The sequence below is a fragment of the Phoca vitulina genome, unplaced genomic scaffold (assembly GCF_004348235.1).
Source record: "Phoca vitulina isolate PV1807 unplaced genomic scaffold, GSC_HSeal_1.0 scaffold77, whole genome shotgun sequence".
Classification (NCBI taxonomy): domain Eukaryota; kingdom Metazoa; phylum Chordata; class Mammalia; order Carnivora; family Phocidae; genus Phoca; species Phoca vitulina.
Genome location: NW_022589780.1, coordinates 3,123,685 through 3,143,627, shown reverse-complemented (window position 1 = coordinate 3,143,627; position 19,943 = coordinate 3,123,685). Strand labels below are relative to the sequence as shown.

Below are 19,943 nucleotides of genomic sequence, written 5' to 3'. Positions count from 1 at the left end.
CTGTAGAAGACTGATCTAAGGGATAGAGCAGCCAAAACACAACAGCAAAATGCACACAGTACACACTAGAGCCGGAAGCACCAGGCCCTGGACATTACACAACCTCATCTTCATAAAGCCAACCTAGACAAAATGCCAAGACAAAAGAATTCATCCCAAAAGAAAGAACAAGAAAACATCATATACACTATTCACACACACACACACACACACACACACACACTCACACAATGGAATATTACTTGGCTCTAAAAAGAATGAAATCTTGACATTTGCAATAATGTGGATAGAGCTAGAGTGTGTTATGCTAGGCGAAATAAGTCAGTCAGAAAAACACAAATAGCGTATGATTTCACTCATATGTGGAATTTAAGAAACACAAAAGATAAACACAGGGAAAAAAGAGAGAGAGGCAAACCAGAAAACAGACTCTTAACTATAGAGAAGAAACTGAGGGTTGCTGGAGGGGAGATGGGCAGGGGGATGGGTTAAATGGGTGATGGATATTACAGAGGGCACTTGCGATGAGCACTGGGTGTTATCTGTAAGTGATGAATCACTAAATTCCATACCTGAAACTAATATTACACTGTATGTTAAATGGAATTTAAATAAAAACTCTAAAAGAAAAAAAAATATATATATATAAGGTTCTCCAGGGAGGTCCACCAGAGTTTTTAAGATTAAGTCAAAACTTTTGGGAATCTGCCTAGGTCTCCCCTTCCTGATCTTTTCCCATTTGTGTATTACTCCCCATAAACTTCAGGATACAATCCAAAATATTTCATGAGGTATTCCAGGCCCCTCACTGTCTAACCCAGGCATCAGCATCATGAACCCATGTACTGTATTTGGCCAACAGGTATGTTTTGTTTGGTTCGCATAGTGTTTTTGACTTAACTGCTGACACTTAATACTGTGCATAAAGTATCTGGGTATCACTTTCTGGGAAAAAATAGGAGATTCTGGCAATATAGGCCCATATTTTTAGATACCAACAATCACTGGAGCCCATTCAAGGATGCTGCTCTTAGATGGAGCATGTCTTTTTCTGTTTGTCACAAGCTCTACCTCTCATTACCAAGTAACAGAGACACAATATCAATTGTCATCCTATATACAGTCTGCTTTTGCTCATTTTCATCACCTGCCAAGACTCTAACTTAGCCTTTATGCAACCTCTCAGGTCTTAATCTCTGACTCCTTCCCCACTTTTTCCAGTCACAATCAGTGACTTCCAGTTTCAAGAAAGATAATCTTACTCCCCTCAATTGTGCTTTTGTATATTTGTTTTCTCTGTTGTCTTTTCTTAATTCTCATTCATCCTTTAGAAATTCAACTCAGATCAGGACCAGGACAGGAGAGAGGCAAGTGAGGCACTTATGGTGCAAAATTTAGGAGGCACTCACACTCTGGTGCCCACCTGCACTTTGCATGAACCTGAGAATAAGTGCTTTCTTAAATTGCAGCCCTAGCATCCTCGCTTGCCTCACCCTAGCCCTGCATCTAACTTAGATATCATTTCTCTGAGAAGCCTTCCTTGTTTATTCTCCCCATCTGTCTCTCTCTCTCTCTCCCTCTCTCTCTCTCTCTCTCACACCAGTGTGGAATAGGAGCTACTGTGTGCCTACCTCTATCAAAGTACTTTTTATATTGTCTTACAATTGTCTGTATACTCATCTGCCTCCTTTAATAGACTATGAGATCCTCAAGGGCAGGGAGATTCATTGTGTCTCTGAATCCCCAGTCTATGGAACTTAATGGACACTTTCTACCTATTTACTAATGAACAAATACAATAGCAGGGTTCCTAAGAAAAGAGCAAGGAGGTTCTCTGAAGCCTACGTGGGAAGCACCCATCTTTCTTGCTCCTGGTACTGCAATGATATAGGAAGTTATTTGCCTATACTTCTTCCTAAAACTTACCTGAATGGAAGCTCCATGAGGGCAGGGTTCATGGCAGGTGCTCAATAAAAATTAGTTCAATAAATCAGTTGGGCTTTAGGAGACCTTGGTTCTAGCAATAAATCTGGCACTACCTTCAACAATCACTAGCCCAACTCTGGACATCAGTTTCCCTATCTGTAGAATTGGCAGGAGTGGTGGTGCGGAGGTTGGTGAACTAGCTTAGTATATTCTCATTTTCTCCCTCCCTCCCTCCCTCTCTTGCTGTGTGTGTGTGTGTGTGTGTGTGTGTGTGTGTGCACACGCACACACCTCTCTCTGTCACTGTCTCCCTGCTTCTCTCTCATCAGTTTATGTAAAGTGCTTAAAGACCTGGTACTTGGTAAGCACCTGTGAAAGTATCAGCTTATTTTTTAATCTGGAAATTCAATTTTTCAAGTAAATTCTTACATGCTTCATTTGAGCATTGGTGGATAGGAGAAATTGAGGATCCAAGGAACAGTTTGAAAAACCCTGAAAACTGACATGGGGTTCCAAAATGCTCACGGATTTTATGATGACTGTGTAGAAATCAGGGCCCTGGGCTCCACTACAGAGATTCTGATTCATTTGATCTAAGAGAGGTCCTGAGACTCTGGATCAATAAGAGCTTCAGGTCACTGTGACATATATTAGGAATAACTAAGCTAGATACTCCCTAAGGTTCCTAGAATATTAACAGTTTATTTTACATTTTCTTTTGCAGTTATTCAGGAAGTATAATTTCAAACTGAAATTTTCCAAAACTTAGGTTCTACCACCTTTCTGGTAACAACTATGAAATACTGAGCACCAATCATAAGTCAGACACTGAGCCTAATGATTTACATATACTCTCTGGTGTATGTATTTATCTGATTTACTCCTCACAGTCTTATGAAATAGATTATACTTCCTGCTTTACAGATGAGGAAAACAGAGGCCCAAAAAGCTTAGGTAATGTTGCTAAGATCCCATAGCTAATAAATCTGAAGTATACACAAAACTACACAAACTCCTGAGATTTCCTTTGGTTACTGAGCTACAGAGGTAGAGAAAAAGCCAGGCAATGCCAATTGAAGGCACAGATGTCTTGGTCTAGAGCAGGGACAAATGTCATCATCAGGGCAGTGAGACACTTTCTCCCACTTGTCCCTATTAGACACAGACTACACAAGTTAGTTACTAGCGCTGATGATCAAGGGAAGGGACTCTCCAAAGAAGCCTCAGGTTTTGACTCACATCCTCTAGGAATCACTACCATCTCTGTTTAGACAACTGGTATCTACAAGGGGGTTAATGGTACTGAGTCACATTTTGCAGCCATCATGAAAAATGCATTATGAAAAGAACTGCAAGGCTCTCTTCACATATAATGTGAAATCTAAATCTCAACCCAAAATTCTATCATAACTGTACTTTTACCAATTTTTCCAGTTAAACAGAAGATCTACCTACTCTGGGCCAGTAGTGTTGGCAATTGGAGGGTATGGCACACTCTCCTGTCTCAGCTTCCAAAGCAAATGTTTCCCAACAATGCCCTCCCAGTAGGGTGTCTAATATTTCCTCTCAAAGCCTCCAAAGAGCCTTACCTTAAACTGCTGGAGCACTGGTTGTTCTTCTCACTACCACCACAAATCCCAGTTCTCAAAATGACACATTCAACAAGGACAATGACTATGACAGGCCAATTAACACCTCAAAATCTTTATTCAGTCCCCATCAAGAAAGGTCAATTCATGAGTCATCATCCTTAAAGGCAATGACCAGATGGTAACTATGAGTTTCTGGAGATGGTAGGCAAATGGCAACTGAGTTAAAGTGTTGTTGTAAAGCATACATTAAGAAGCTGTGTCACAGCGAGCAGCTAAAATGGAGTTCATAAACATCCACAAGAACCTGGCATCAATAGCAGGAGGGTGGAGGGGGCGGCGCTATTTTTATTTTTGTTTATAAGCCATCACGCTCAAACTCACACACCTTTTTCCTAAACAGCACTTGTTGACATTTATGGTAAGATGGGTGTTGTACCCTCAGTGGGCGCACCCCTTACAGCTCCTTGGGCATTGGTCTCACCCTTTCAAATCTAGGGGGAGGCTCCAGAGCCTCTGCACTCTACGCATGTGATGGAAGTGGCAGCCCTGATGATCTCAGGATTGGCTTCAGAGTCCTTCTTCTCTTGTCTTTGAAAAATAGTGCATGTTCATAGCCAAATAGCTATATGGTCTGGTCTAATAGGGTCTAAGAAGTCAGTCTTCCTTCATTTTGTCCCATTTTTGTTTCCTATAGTCCCAGCTGGTAGTGTTTCTGCTCATATAATCCCATCTCTATTCCTGGCTTCTGTTCCATGGTTCACACCCACATTGATCTCCTTATGCAATGGTCAGTCCACCACACCCTTGGTGTTCTCTTCCAAACACACTGTCATTTTTTGTAATGTGGACAGGCAGAGAAGTGTCCAAATCTTGAAGTTCTGGTTCCATTTTGTTTAATAATTCCATCTTCAATTCATTTTTCTCCTCTCAGCTTTTGGTAGAAACAGGGGGAACCAAGCCATTCTTTTAACAAAACTTTGCTTAGAAATTTCCTCAGCCAAATATTCAATTTTTTCAGTCAGAAAGCACTACCTCCTACAGAACACTAGAATGCAAACACAATTCAGCCAAGTTCTTTGCCTACTTTATAACAAGGATTGCTTTTCTCCATTGTCTAATAACATGTTCTTCATGGAAACTTTCTCTATGGCTCGCCTTTTTTCTTTCTGAGCTCTCACCACAATTGCCTTTAAAATTCCATTCATGACAATCTAGGCTTTTCTTAGCATACACCTCCAAACTTCTGCAGCTTCTTCCCATTACTCAGTTCCAAAGCTACTTCCACATTTTTAGGTATTTGGTACAGAACACCCTGACTTCTCAGTACCGATTTCTTTCTGTCTTACTAAGTTTAGGATGCTATAACAAAATACTATAGACTGGGTGGCTTATAAACCACAGAAATTTATTTCTCACAGTTCTGGAGGCTGAAGTCTGAGATCAGAGTGTCAGCATAGTTAGGTTCTGGTGAGAGCGCTCTTCAAGGTTGTAGACTGACAACTTCTTGTGTATCCTCACGTGATGGAAGGAGGGTAAAAGAGTCCTCTGGTGTCTCTTTTATGAGGGCACTAATCCCATCTATGAGGGGTTCCACTTTCATGACCTAATTACCTCCCAAAGACTCCAGCTCTTGACACCATCATATCAGGGGTTAGAATTTCAACATATGAATTTTGGGAAGGACACAGAAACACTCAGTCCATTGCAGAGTACAAAGAAATCAAGTCTTACATTAACAATCACTAAACAGTTAACATATATTTAGGCACTGTGCACATTTGGCATTGATCATCTCAACCCTATTTCAAAGATGAGAAAAATTAACACTCAATAAAGGGAAAGTCACCTCCCCAGATTACACAGATAATAAGTTCCAAAGCTAGAGTTCAAATTTGGGCTATCTGACTCTAGAGCTCATGATATTAACTTTTAAATGAGTCATGCCCTTAGACAAAAATAGATCTGTAAAATTAAAATGAAGTGAAGTGAATAAATAATCTAAATGCAAATGTGTGCCTCATTAGTTACACTACCACATGTACCAAAACAGTCATCAATCTTAGTCTCATGGAAGTACTCATTGCAGTATTATTTATAAGAGTGAAAAATTGGAAATAAGCTAAATAGTTGAATATCATATAAACTATGGCTCCTATAATAAAGAGATCTGAATTCATCCATTATTTATTTACTCAACAAACATGTGCTGAGTATCTACTATATGCTAGGCACCCTCTACATGTTGGGGAAATAGCAGTGAATAAAAACAATGTCCTTGCTCCCCCATGAAACTTACAAAGAATTTTAAATGATAACAGAAGCTGATTATGATAAACTGTTAGGTTAAAAAGATAAAATTATATATTTAGCATGAACTAAATTGCATACACATAAGAGATACATGTACAAAAGACAGCTAAAATATAACATGCCAATACCATCTAATACATTGTTTCTGTGATGGAATATCTTACTATCATAGGTAATTTTATACTTTTATATATTATTCATATTTACTAAAATGACCATTAAATAATAATAATACATTTTCATATTTTAATGCCGGGGTTCATAAATACAGCCTTGTAACTAACTTGTCTCACTGACATTAAATTATTCACAACAGTTCTGTGATTCAGTGTTCTTGTCTAGCAAATGTTTTACACTAATTCTTTAGCTCACTGGTTACTAAACTTTTTCTTAAATGACCAGAGCAAATATTTTAGGCTTTGAAAGCCATCCAGGCTCTGCCACTTCTACTCAATGTTGTTGTCCTACCACAAAAGTACCCTTAGACAATATTTTTTTCCCTTAGACCATATTTAAACGAATATATGTGGCTGTGTTCCAACAAAACTTTACCAAAAAAAGGTGGCAGGCAACATTTGGCCCAAGGGCCATAGTTTGCTGACACTACTATAACTTCATAACAACTAACACAAAGTTCTTTAACGTCCACTATTCAATCTCTTCCTGGTAACATTCTTGATATTAATATTAAACACATTTTATAGATGATAAGACTAAAGCTCAGAAAAAGGAAGTATCTGTCCGAGATCACACAGCTCATAGAGTGACTTGTTAAATTCAGTTCCCAAGAGAGATGTCAAATGTCCTGTTGTCTGAAAAGCTGGACATATATAGATGTTACTTTTAAACATTCTAGAGGAGTTTATTCCTTGGAGGACTGTTACTCTAAATCATTTTGGAATTTTTTTTTAAAAAAATCACTCTTTAATTGATATTTTACAAAAATATCTATTTTCATGTATTAGATTCTTTAAAGAAAAAGTCCCCTGCAGATTGACTGAGTCAAAGGCCTCAGTGGAGGCTTAAGGGCTATCTTCTTATTGCTTTTGTTTGAGAGGGGAAGGGGACTGGGAGACAATGTTTCTTTACCCTTCTTAAGCAGCCTCCCATGATCTTGACACTAGACCACAGAGGATGAAGATGCCCAGGTTCCCTGTATCCAAAAACCGAGGAGTCTCAGAACTGCCTTCAGAGGCACAAGGCCACATGTAGCTGAAGACTTACCAATGTTAATCTCGTCATCAGTCAGAGTGTCTCCAATAAAATCAAACTGAAAGGACTGAAGTGTCTGAGAAAATTTCTGAACAGCTGAAGAATAATCTGCAAAGTAAGAGAAACAGAAGAAATGGTCAAGACTGCTGTCCTTTAATGGATTTACTCATTTCTGATAAGGCTGATAGAAGAAAAGCAAAAGGAAGTTCTCCCAGTAGTTAGCAACTTGCATTTAATAAAGTTAAACAAAAGATCAGAACTTCAGTACAAGATTTGAGCAACTAAAACCATTAAAGAAGAAGGAGGGCAGCATGGTGAAGTCCTTCTTTTAAGTTATAGGACATGTTTTAATCTCAATTCCTGTCCTCTCTGACTCCTTCTACCCAAAGCCTGTAAGACTTAAAACTACTTAGTTTTACTCCTAAAGAGTCTCTTTAAGCATTAATTGAGCACCAGTTACGGGCACTAACTAAATGCTTTCTCACCTCTCACCAAACAAATACCCACAATCATTCCACAAAAGAAAAAAATAGCTGAATTTTAGAGCTCTTGTACTTAAGGTCCCTGAGCTAGCCAGCAGTATCAAAAGTAGAAGCCAGATGGTCTGTCTGTTTCTCCAGGGCCTTTTCCATGGCAACACAGGCACAACCTAGACATTTTACACATTAACCATATGGCAGCCTGGGTTAGGATACTATCTGGCAGGAGAACAAATTGTTCACATAGTTTTCAGCAAGGGACCCGAACTAGGGAGGCAATTAATGAAAAACTTCAGGGTGGTATGCCCAGACAAATGCTTTTATTTTTGGTGAATAATTTTGAATTTTATTATATGAAAGTCTAATGAAGGTATAAAACTAAATCACATTTAGCTAGCCTTTTGACAAACTATCTTTAGTGAAATTTTTAAAATATGACCTTCACCAAAAAGTACAGCCAAACTCTCCAGCCTTGCTACTCTGAGTGGTTCTCAGAGCAGAATCATCATCACCAGGGAGCTTTATGGAAATACACATTCCCAGGTCAAACTGCAGACTTACAGAATCAGAAACTGCATTTTCATATACTTCATATGTCCTTTAAAGTTTAAGGGGCACCCCTCGCACTAACTAAAGTAACACATTAGACCATCTTCTAGGGAAGCTCAAACTTCTGGTTATTTTTGCTTCCCTTTTCCTATTTCTTCTTTAACTCCATAGTTTCATCCTCCTCCACTTTCACATCTATCAGATACATAGGCTTATGAGAGTTTTTACTCTCAGACTAACAGAAAGGGAGACAATGCAAACAATAACATCTATTCCTTTCAATAAAAAGCTAACATGGTTAGGCACAAACACAATAGAACATGTTCAGACATTGGGTTGGAACAGATTAACCTGCCTAGAATTTTATTGTCCTCTTGCCTACATCACATTTACAGAAGAGCTTATTTTCAGTATTTAGATCCTTGACCCTTTATTTTTTTTTTTAATTTTTAATTTTTTTTTTTTTTAAGATTTTATTTATTTGCGAGAGAGACAATGAGAGAGAGAGAGCATGAGAGGGAGGAGGGTCAGAGGGAGAAGCAGACTCCCTGCTGAGCAGGGAGCCTGATGTGGGACTCGATCCCGGGACTCCAGGATCATGACCTGAGCCGAAGGCAGTTGCTTAACCAACTGAGCCACCCAGGCGCCCCGATCCTTGACCCTTTAAACACATCATTGGTGAGGAGGAGGCAGGGAGAGGAGGAGGAGAAGCAGGAGGAGGAGAAGGAGGAGGAAGAGAAGGGGGAGGAGGAAGAGGAGAAGGAGGAGAAAGAAGAAGAGGAGAGGAGCAGTGGCTCAGTCAGTTAAGCATCTGACTCATGATTTTGCCCCGGGTCATGACCTCATGGGTACTGGGATTGAGCCCTGTGTCAGGATCTGTGCTCAGCAGGGAGTCAGCTTGAGAATCTCTCTCACGCGCTCTCTCTCTCGGCCCCTCCCCCCACTCGCTCACACTCTCTCAAATAAATCTTTTAAAAAAGAAGAAGAAAGGTTTTACAAAGAGTAGGGACTGCAGACCAGGTTACCATGCCTTCTCAAATTTCCACACTCTGGAGTAACATTTTCTACATCAAATCTGGTACACATAAATGTAAGAAGGGCATGCACACCCTGTTTTCCATATTTCATCAAAAAGAGAACACAAAACTGGCTCCATGGCTGGAAAACAATCACTTTCCTCTGGCCTCCTTGGCCAGTAGCAGAAAAGAACAAGCTCAGAATTCCCCCATGTGCTTTCTGTGTCACGCAGAGAAATTAAATAAGAATATTCATTATATTGACCTTTCACAAATACCTGGATTCCTTCAGTTTTTTCTTAATGCAAACAAGGTACACTTAATAATCACTCCTCTTTTAGAACTATTTGAACATTTCAGAAACCACAAATATTATGATTTTTTACATTTATATTATTTTGTAAGTAAAAGCATGGGGTAAGAAAGGAGTTGCATTCATTCCCATTTTCATTATTTGCACCAACTTCTCTTCTCCAGACCTCGGGCCTGATTGAAAACACTACTTTACATTTGCACAGAGCATGAAAAAGTTTACGAAGGACTTTCCGTAAGCACTCTCATTTACTCCTCTTGAATACACAAAGATAGGCATTCCTATACTTACCTTATAAATAAAAAATAAACAATGAGACAATGCAAACAAATCACATCCACAAATATGAACAAGCATAAATTTGCAGCTCTTCATCGAAACAAAGTCTCATATAAATGGCCTCTGTACTAAGAAGAGTGTCAGGAATGAGTCCTGTATTTCAGATAAATGAGTTGGGTAACTTTTGGACTCCAAAGAATCAATAGATAACGTAGCAATGCTTGTTATCTATGGGGCACTTATTTCCTAATCAAAATAAAACTTACTGCATCACTCTACACCATGTAAAATCGTTATTTTATCTTTCCTAATACTTCTGCATCCCTGTCGACCAAGTCTCTATCTCGTAAGTGTTCAAGCTATCTTTGAGGGTTATCTCTACACCACCTTCATATTCATCTGTCTTTTATAATGTTTTTCACTCACTCATTCTAGAATGTAGCAGGATAGTGTTTCTTACGCAACTGAAGCTTTCTGGGAATAAGGAAAATGAAAACAAGACTAATTAGTCAGCTAATTAATTAATGTTGTATAGAAACCAATTTACTTATTATCACTATTATTTTCTATGCAATCATATGGAACATACTCTTTATTTTTTTTAAAGATTTTATTTATTTATTTGACAGAGAGAGAGACAGCGAGAGCAAGAACACAAGCAGGGGGAGTGGGAGAGGGAGAAGCAGGCTTCCCGCTGAGCAGGGAGCCCGATGTGGGACTCGATCCCAGGACCCTGGGATCATGACCTGAGCCGAAGGCAGATGCTTAATGACTGAGCCACCCAGGCGCCCTGGAACATACTCTTATATCTAAATTACTTTGGTCTGCACAAAATCTTAGAAATTAATCGACCTGTAATTCATTTTTTTTCTTGCTGAGTAGATTCCATTATATAAATATACCATAATTCATTCATTCACCTATTTATGCACATTGTGCTATTTCTAGTTTTTCACTATTGTGAAGAACATTAAACATTCATACATAAATCTTTTCTAGGACATGTATTTTCACTTACCTTGGGTAAATACATAAGGGTTTTTACAGGGATATGGGTTACAGGGTTAGTTGAAAGTGTACCTTAAAACGTACAAAAAATGGTCAAATTACCAACTAACTCTACACTTCAAAGAACTACAGAAAAAGCAACAAACGATGCCTAAGCCACGCATTAGAAGAGAAATAATTAAAATTAGAGCAGAAATCAATGATTTCGAAACCAGAAACACAGTAGATCAGATCAACGAAACCAGAAGTTGGTACTTTGAAAGAATTAATAAGATCGATAAACCACCAGCCAGACTTATCCAAAAGAAAAGAGAAAGGACCCACATTAATAAAATGATAAATGAAAGGGGAAAGATCACGACTAACACCAAGGAAATAGAAACAATTATTAGAAATTATTATCAACAACTATATGCCAATAAACTGAGCAATCTGGATGACATGGAGGCCTTCCTGGAACCTATAATCTGCGAAGACTGAAACAGGAAGAAATTAACAACCTGAATAGGCCAATAACCAGCAACGAGATTGAAGCAGTGATCAAAAACCTCACAAAAAACAAGAGTCCAGGGCCTGATGGATTCCCTGGGGAATTCTACCAAACATTCAAAGAAGAAATAATACCTATTCTACTGAAACTGTTTCAAAAAATAGAAACAGAAGGAAAACTTCCAAACTCATTCTATGAGGCCAGCATTACCTTAATCCCCAAACCAGGCAAAGACCCCATCAGAAAGGAGAATTTCAGACCGAGAATCCCTGATGAATATGGATTCCAAAATCCACAACAAAATCCTAGCTAATAGGATCCAACAATACATTAAAGGGATCTTCCACCACGACCAAGTGGGATTTATCCCCGGGATGCAAGGGTGGTTCAACATTCACAAATCAATCAATGTGATAGAACACATTAACAAGAGCAGGGAGAAGAACCATATGGTCCTCTCACTTGATGCAGAAAAAGCATTTGACAAAATATAACATTCTTTCCTGATTAAAACTCTTCAGAGTATAGGGATAGAGGAAACATTCCTCAAGTTCATAAAATCCATCTATGAAAAACCCACAGCGAATATCATCCTCAATGGGGAAAAGCTAAGAGCCTTTCCCTTAAGATCAGGAACACGTCAAGGATGTGGACTCTCGTCACTATTGTTCAACACAGTACTAGAAGTCCTAGCAACAGCAATCAGACAACAAAAAGAAATAAAGGTATTCAAATTGGCAAAGAAGAAGTCAAACTCTCTGTTTTCACAGACGACATGATACTTCATGTGGAAAACCCAAAAGACTCCACCCCCAAGTTACTAGAACTCATCCAGCAATTCAGTAATGTGGCAGGACACAAAATCAAAGCACAGAAATCAGTTGCTTTCTTATACACTAACAACACAACTGTAGAAAGAAAAATTAGAGAAATGATTCCATTTACAATAGCACCAAAAACCATAAGATACCTCGGAATAAACCTAACCAAAGAGGTAAAGGATCTATACTCTAAGAACTACAGAACACTCATGAAAGAAATTGAAGAAGACACAAAAAGATGGAAAAATATTCCATGCTCATGGTTCGGAAGAATAAACACTGTTAAAATGTCTAAGCTACCCAGAGCAATCTATACCTTCAATGCCATCCCGATCAAAATTCCAATGACATTTTTCAACGTGCTGGAACAAACAAACCTAAAATTTGAATGGAATCAGAAAAGACCCAGAATCGCCAAGGAAATGTTGAAAAAGCAAAACAAAGCTGGGGGCATCACGTTCCCCGATTTCAAGCTATACTACAAAGCTCTGATCAGCAAGACAGCATGGTACTGGCACAAAAACAGAAATATAGACCAATGGAAGAGAACACACAGCCCAGATATGGACCCTCAACTCTATGGTCAAATAATCTTTGACAAAGCAGGAAAAAACATGCAATGGAAAAAACACAGTCTCTTCAATAAATGGTGCTGGGAAAATTGGACAGCCACATGCAGAAGAATGAAACTCGACCATTCTCTAACACTATTCACAAAGATAAACTCAAAGAGGATGAAAGACCTCAATGTGAGACAGAAATCCATCAAAATCCTAGAGTTCGAGAACATAGGCAGTAACTTCTTTGAAATCACGCACAGCAACTTCTTTCAAGATACATCTCCAAAACCTAGTGAAACAAAAGGAAAAATGAACTTTGGGGCTTCATCAAGAAAAAAAGCTTCTGCACAGCAAAGGAAACAGTCAACAAAACAAAGAGGAAACCCACAGAATGGGAGAAGATATTTGCAAATGACACTACAGATAAATGACTGGTATCCGAGATCTATAAAGAACTTCCCAAACTCCACACCCAAAAAACAAACAATCAAGTCAAAAAGCGGGCAGAAGATATGAACAGACACTTCTCTGAAGAAGACATACAAATGACTAACAGACACATGAAATAATGTTCATCATCATTAGCCGTCAGGGAAACTCAAATCAAAACCACATTGAGATACCACCTTACACCAGTTAGAATGGCCAAAATGGACAGGGAAAGAAACAACAAATGTTGGAGAGGTTGTGGAGAAAGGGGAACCCTCTTACACTGTTGGTGGGAATGCAAGTTGGTACAGCCACTATGGAAAACAGTGTGGAGGTTCCTCAAAAATTTAAAAATAGAGCTACCCTATGATCCAAGAATTGCACTCCTGGGTATTTACCCCAAAGACACAGATGTAGTGAAAAGAAGGGCCATATGCACCCCAATGTTCATAGCAGCAATGTCCGCGATAGCCAAACTGTTGAAAGAGCCGAGATGCCCTTCAACAGATGAATGGATCAAGAAGATGTGGTCCATATATACAATGGAATATGACTCAGCCATCAGAAAAGATGAATACCCAACTTTTACATCAACATGGATGGGACTGGAGGAGATTATGCTAAGTGAAATAAGTCAAGCAGAGAAAGTCAATTATCATATGGTTTCACTTATTTGTGGAACATAAGGAATAGCATGGAGGACATTAGGAGAAGGAAGGGAAAAATGAGGGGAGGGAATTGGAGGGAGAGATGAACCATGAGAGACTATGGACTCTGAGAAACAAACAGAGTTTTAGAGGGGAGGGGGAAGGGGGGATTGGTTAGCCCGGTCGTGGGTATTAAGGAGGGCACATACTGCATGGAGCAATGGGTGCTATATGAAAACAATGGATCGTGGATCACCACATCAAAAACTAATGATGTATTGTATGGTGACTAATATAACATAATAAAATTAAAAAAGAAACGGTCAAATTATTTTCCAAAGCCAATGTACTATTTTGTATTCCAATCAACAACAATATATGAGAATTTTAATTGATGAAATTCCAACATCTGGTAACTTAAAATCTTTTTACTGGTTTTGGGAAAAAATGGCAGAGGAGTAGGGGATGCTGTTCCAACCGGTCCCCGGAATTGAGCTGGATATCTACCACACCACTCTGAACACCGAAGAAATCAGCCTGAGATGTAAGAAGATAGAACTGGATCTCTACAAACAAAATATCACAGGCGTTTGGTTTCAATGTACGAAGTGGGGAGCCATGATTCCGTGGGCAAATATTGGAGGATAAAGGGCAAGCAGCGGGAGGGAGTGGGGATCCTACACCGACGGTGAGCAATAGCCTCCCGTGCTGAGGACAGGGCACAGACTTGCAGACCGGTAGTGGCAGGGAAAGGACTTTAGAGCAGCCCCCTGGACAGAAATCCGGAGCAGTGGGGCCACGAGTGCAAACTGGGGGCAGCTGGCAGTTATAGAAGCACAAAGGGCAAAGACATGCCCTACCTGGAGGCAAGGACTGGGAGCGCAGCTCAGGGGCGCACAACCCAGGACACTGCAGTTTATAGCAGCACAGACAGAAATGGAGATGGTGTGGCATGGAGAGCTCACTGAAGAACAGACTGCGATCTCTCTGCTCTGAGGCAGAAGGTTGGAAACGATACCTTCTGCTCTCTCAGAAGAGAAACGGAAACCGCCAGGGAAAGACAGCAGAGAACAAAAGCCCGAAAAAACTGGTTTTCGCTGAGCCCATGCCCCGCCACAGGGGGCAGGGCAACTCTGCCCAAACAAGGTTGCTTAAGTAACAGCACGGGAGGCCCCTTCCCCATAAGACAGGCTGGGAGAACAAGAGGCCAGCAACCCTAAGGTCCCAAGAAAACAGGGTAATCTTCCTTGGGTTCTGGTCAATAATTTGGACTCTGTACATTCCCTCAACCACCCCTCAACAGAATGATTACGAGGAGGAACCGCCAAAATAGGAAAAAATCAGAGACTGTGACTTCTGCAACAGATTTACAAACGGATACAGATATAACCAAGATATCAGAAATGGAATTCAGAGCACCAGTGGTGAAGACAATAGCTAGAATGGAGAAATTGATTAATGGCAACATAGAGTCTCTAAGGGCAGAAATGAAAGCTGAATTGGCAGAACTTAAAAATGCTATCAGTGAGATCCAAGCTAATCTAGATAATCTAACAGCTAGGGTAAGTGAGGCAGAAGAACGAATTAGTGATCTAGAAGACTAATTACTAGATAAGAAGTTAAAAGAGGAGGCCAGGGAAAAACCACTCAAAATCCATGAAAATAGAATCAGAGAAGTAAGTGACACCATAAAATATTCCAATACCAGAATTATTGGGATCCCTGAGGGGAGTGGAGAGAGAGAGAACTAGAAGATGTATTTGAGCAAATTATACCTGACAACTTCCCTAATGTGGGGAATGAAACAAACATTTGTGTCCTAGAGGCATAGAGGACCCCTCCCAAGATCAAGGAAAACAGGCCAACACCCCAGCATGTAATAGTAAAACTCGTAAATCTTAGAAACAAGGAAACCATCTTAAGGGCAGTTAGGGGGAAGAGATTCCTTACGTACAGAGGGAGGAACATCAGAATAACGTCAGACGTTTCCATAGAAACGTGGCAAGACAGAAAGGCCTGGCAAGACATACTGAGGGTACTAAATGAGAAGAACATGCAGCCAAGAATACTTTCTCTAGCAAGGCTGTCATTTAGAATGGATGGAGAGATGCAGAGCTTCCAAGACCGGCAGAAGTTGAAAGAATATGTGACCACTAAGCCGGCCCTGCAAGAAATATTAAGGGGGGTTCTATAAAAGGAGAAAGACCCCAAGAGTGATACAGAACAGAAATTTACAAAGACAGTCTATAAAAACAAGGTCTTCACAGGCAACATGATGACAATAAATTCGTATCTTTCAATAATCACTCTCAGTGTGAACGCCTAAATGCTCCCATAAAACAGCACAGGGTTGCAGATTGGATAAAAAGACAGGACCCAGCCATATGTTGTCTACAAGAGACTCATTTTGAACCTAAAGATACATCCAGACTGAAAGTGAAGGGATGGAGATCCATCTTCCATGCCAGTGGACCTCAAAAGAAAGCTGGGGTAGCAATTCTTAGACAAATTAGATTTTAAACTAAAACCTGTAGTTAGAGACACAGAAGGACACTATATCATTCTTAAAGGGTCTATCCAACAAGAAGATCTAACAATTGTAAATATCTATGCCCCCAACATGGGAGCAGCCATCTACATAAGTCAACTGTTAACCAAAATAAAGAGTCATATTGATAACAATACATTAACTGTAGGAGACCTCAATACTCCACTCTCAGCAATAGACAGATCATCTAAGCAGAAAAGCAACAAGGAAACAAGAGCGTTGAAGGACACACTGGACCAGATGGACCTCATAGATATTTACAGAACATTCCACCCTAAAACAACAGAATACTCATTCTTCTCGAGCGCACATGGAACTTTCTCCAGAGTAGACCACATACTGGGTCACAAATCAGGTCTCAACTGATACCAAAAGACTGAGATTATTCCCTGCATATTCTCAAACCATAATGCTTTAAAACTGGAACTCAATCACAAGAAAAAATTTGGAAGAAATTCAAACACTTGGAAGCTGAAGACCACTCTGCTCAAGAATGTTTGGGTCAACCAGGAAATCAAACAAGAACTTAAACAATTCATGGAAACCAAAGAGAAGGAAAACACATCAGTCCAAAACCTATGGGTTACTGCAAAGGCGGTCCTAAGGGGGAAATACATAGCCATCCACGCCTCACTCAAAACAATAGAAAAATCCCAAATTCACCAACTAACTGTACACCTTAAAGAACTAGAGAAAAAGCAAGAAACGATGCCTAAGCCACACATTAGAAGAGAAATAATTTAGAGCACAGATCAATGAATTAGAAACCAGAAACACAGTAGATCAGATCAACGAAACTAGAAGCTGGTTCTTTGAAAGAATTAATAAGATTGATAAACCACTGGCCAGACTCATCCAAAAGAAAAGAGAAAGAATCCAAATTAATGAAATGATGAAAGAAAGGGGAGAGATCACGACTAACATCAAGGGAAAAAAAACAATTATTAGAAATTATTATAAACAACTATATGCCAATAAATTAAGGAACTTTGAAGAAATGGATGCCTTCCTGGAAACCTATAAACTGCCAAGACTGAAACAGGAAGAAATTGACAACCTGAATAGACCAATAACCAGTAACAAGACTGAAGCAGTGATCAAAAACCTCCCAAAATACAAGAGTCCGGGGCCTGACGGATTCCCTGGGCAATTCTACCAAACATTCAAAGAAGAAATAATACCTATTCTCCTGAAGCTGTTTCAAAAAATAGAAATAGAAGGAAAGCTTCCAGACTCATTCTATGAAGCCAGCATTACCTTAATCCCCAAACCAGGCAAAGACCCCATCAAAAAGGAGGATTTCAGATCGATATCCCTGATGAATATGGATTCCAAAATTCTCAACAAAATCCTAGTTAATAGGATCCAACAATACATTAAAAGGTTCATCCACCACGACCAAGTGGGATTTATCCCCGGGATGCAAGGGTGGTTCAACATTCACAAATCAATCAATGTGAAAGAACACATTAATAAAAGGACAGAAAAGAACCATATGGTGATCTCACTTAATGCAGAAAAAGCATTTGACAAAATACAATATCCTTTCCTGATTAAAACTCTTCAGAGTATAGGGACAGAGGGAACATTCCTCAAGTTCATAAAATCAGTCTGTGAAAAACCCACAGCGAATATCATCTTCCATGGGGAAAAGATGAGAGCCTTTCCCTTAAGATCAGGAACACATCAAGGATGCCCACTCTCACCACTACTGTTCAAGAAGTACTATTGTACTAGAAGTCCTAGCAACAGCAATCAGATAACAAAAAGAAATAAAAGGTATTCAAATTAGCAAAGAAAAAGTGAAACTCTCTCTCTTTGCAGATGACATGATACTTTATGCGGAAAATCCAAAACACTCCACCCCCAAATTACTAGAACTCATCCAGCAATTGAGTAACGTGGCAAGATACAAAATCAATGCACAGAAATCAGTTCCTTTTTAATACACTAACAATGCAACTGTAGAAAAAGAAATTAGAGAATCGATTCCATTTACAATAGCACAAAAAACCATAAGATACCTCAGAATAAACCTAACCAAAGAGGTAAAGGATCTATACTCTAGGAACTACAGAACACTCATGAAAGAAATTGAAGAAGACACATAAAGATGGAAAAACATTCCATGCTCATGGATCGGAGGAATAAACATTGTTAAACTGTATATGCTACCCAGAGCAATCTATACCTTCAACGCCATACTGCTCAAAATTCCAATGACATTTTTCAAAGTGCTGGAACAAACAATCCTAAAATTTGTATGGAATCAGAAAAGACCCCGAATCTCCAAGGAAATGTTGAAAAACAAAGCTGGGAGCATCACATTGCTAATTTCAAGCTATATTACAAAGCAGTGATCACCAAGACAGCATGGTACTGGCACAAAAACAGAAATATAGACCAATGGAACAGAACAGAGAGCCCAGATATGGACCCTCAACTCTATGGTCAAATAATCTTCGATAAAGCAGGAAAAATTATGCAATGGAAAAAAGACAGTCTCTTCAATAAATGGTGCTGGGAAAATTGGACAGCCACATGCAGAAGAATGAATCTCGACCATTCTCTAACACCATTCACAAAGATAAACTCAAAATGGATGAAGGACCTCAATGTGAGACAGGAATCCATCAAAATCCTAGAGGAGAACATAGGCAGTAACCTCTTCGACATCAGCCACAGCAACTTCTTTCAAGATACATCTCCAAAGGCTAGTGAAGCAAAAGCAAAAATGAACTTTGGGGCTTCATCAAGATAAAAAGCTTCTGCACTGCAAACGAAACAGTCAACAAAACAAAGAGGCAACCCACAGAATGGGAGAAGATATTTGCAAATGACACCACAGACAAAGGGCTGATTTCCAAGATCTATAAAGAACTTCTCAAACTCAACACCCAAAAAACAAATAAGTCAAAAAATGGGCAGAAGACACGAAGAGATACTTCTCCAAAGAAGACATACAGATGGCTAACAGACACATGAACAAATGTTCATCATTATTAGCCATCAGGGAAATCCAAATCAAAACCACAATGAGATGCCACCTTACACCAGTTAGAATGGCAAAAATTGACAAGGCAAGAAACAACAAATGTTGGAGAGGTTGTGGAGAAAGGGGAACCCTCTTACACTGTCGGTGGGAATGCAAGTTGGTACAGCCACTTTGGAAAGCAGTGTGGAGGTGCCTCAGAAAAACTAAAAATAGAGCTACTCTATGACCCAGCAATTGCACTCCTGGGTATTTACCCCAAAGATACAGATGTAGTGAAAAGAAGGGCCATATGCCCCCCAGTGTTCATAGCAGCAATGTCCGCAATAGCCAAATGGTGGAAGGAGCCGAGATGCCCTTCAACAGATGAATGGATCAAGAACATGTGGTCCATATATACAATGGAATATGACTCAGCCATCAGAAAGGATGAATACCCAACTTTTACATCAACATGGATGGGACTGGAGATTATGCTAAGTGAAATAAGTCAAGCAAAGAAAGTCAATTATCATATGGTTTCACTTATTTGTGGAACATAAGGAATAGCATGGAGGACATTAGGAGAAGGAAGGGAAAAATGAAGAGGGGAAAATTGGAGAGAGAGATGAACCATGAGAGACTCTGGACTCTGAGAAACAAACTGAGTGTTTTAGAGGGGAAGGGCGTGGGGGGATGCATTAGCCTGGTGATGCATATTAAGGAGGGCACATACTGCATGGAGCACTGGGTGTTATAAGAAAACAGTGAAGCGTGGATCACTACATCAAAA

General features: G+C 39.5%; 1 protein-coding gene across 3 annotated transcripts in view; it reads right to left on the bottom strand.

Moving 5' to 3' along the window:
- Positions 1-19,943, bottom strand: part of OPHN1 (oligophrenin 1) — a 507,505-nt gene that overhangs the window by 327,478 nt on the left and 160,084 nt on the right. For all 3 annotated transcript variants that reach the window (XM_032393808.1, XM_032393806.1, XM_032393807.1), the window contains exon 3: positions 7,053-7,148. In XM_032393808.1, coding sequence (XP_032249699.1) covers positions 7,053-7,148 — 96 coding nt within the window. The remainder of the gene's footprint in view (positions 1-7,052; positions 7,149-19,943) is intronic.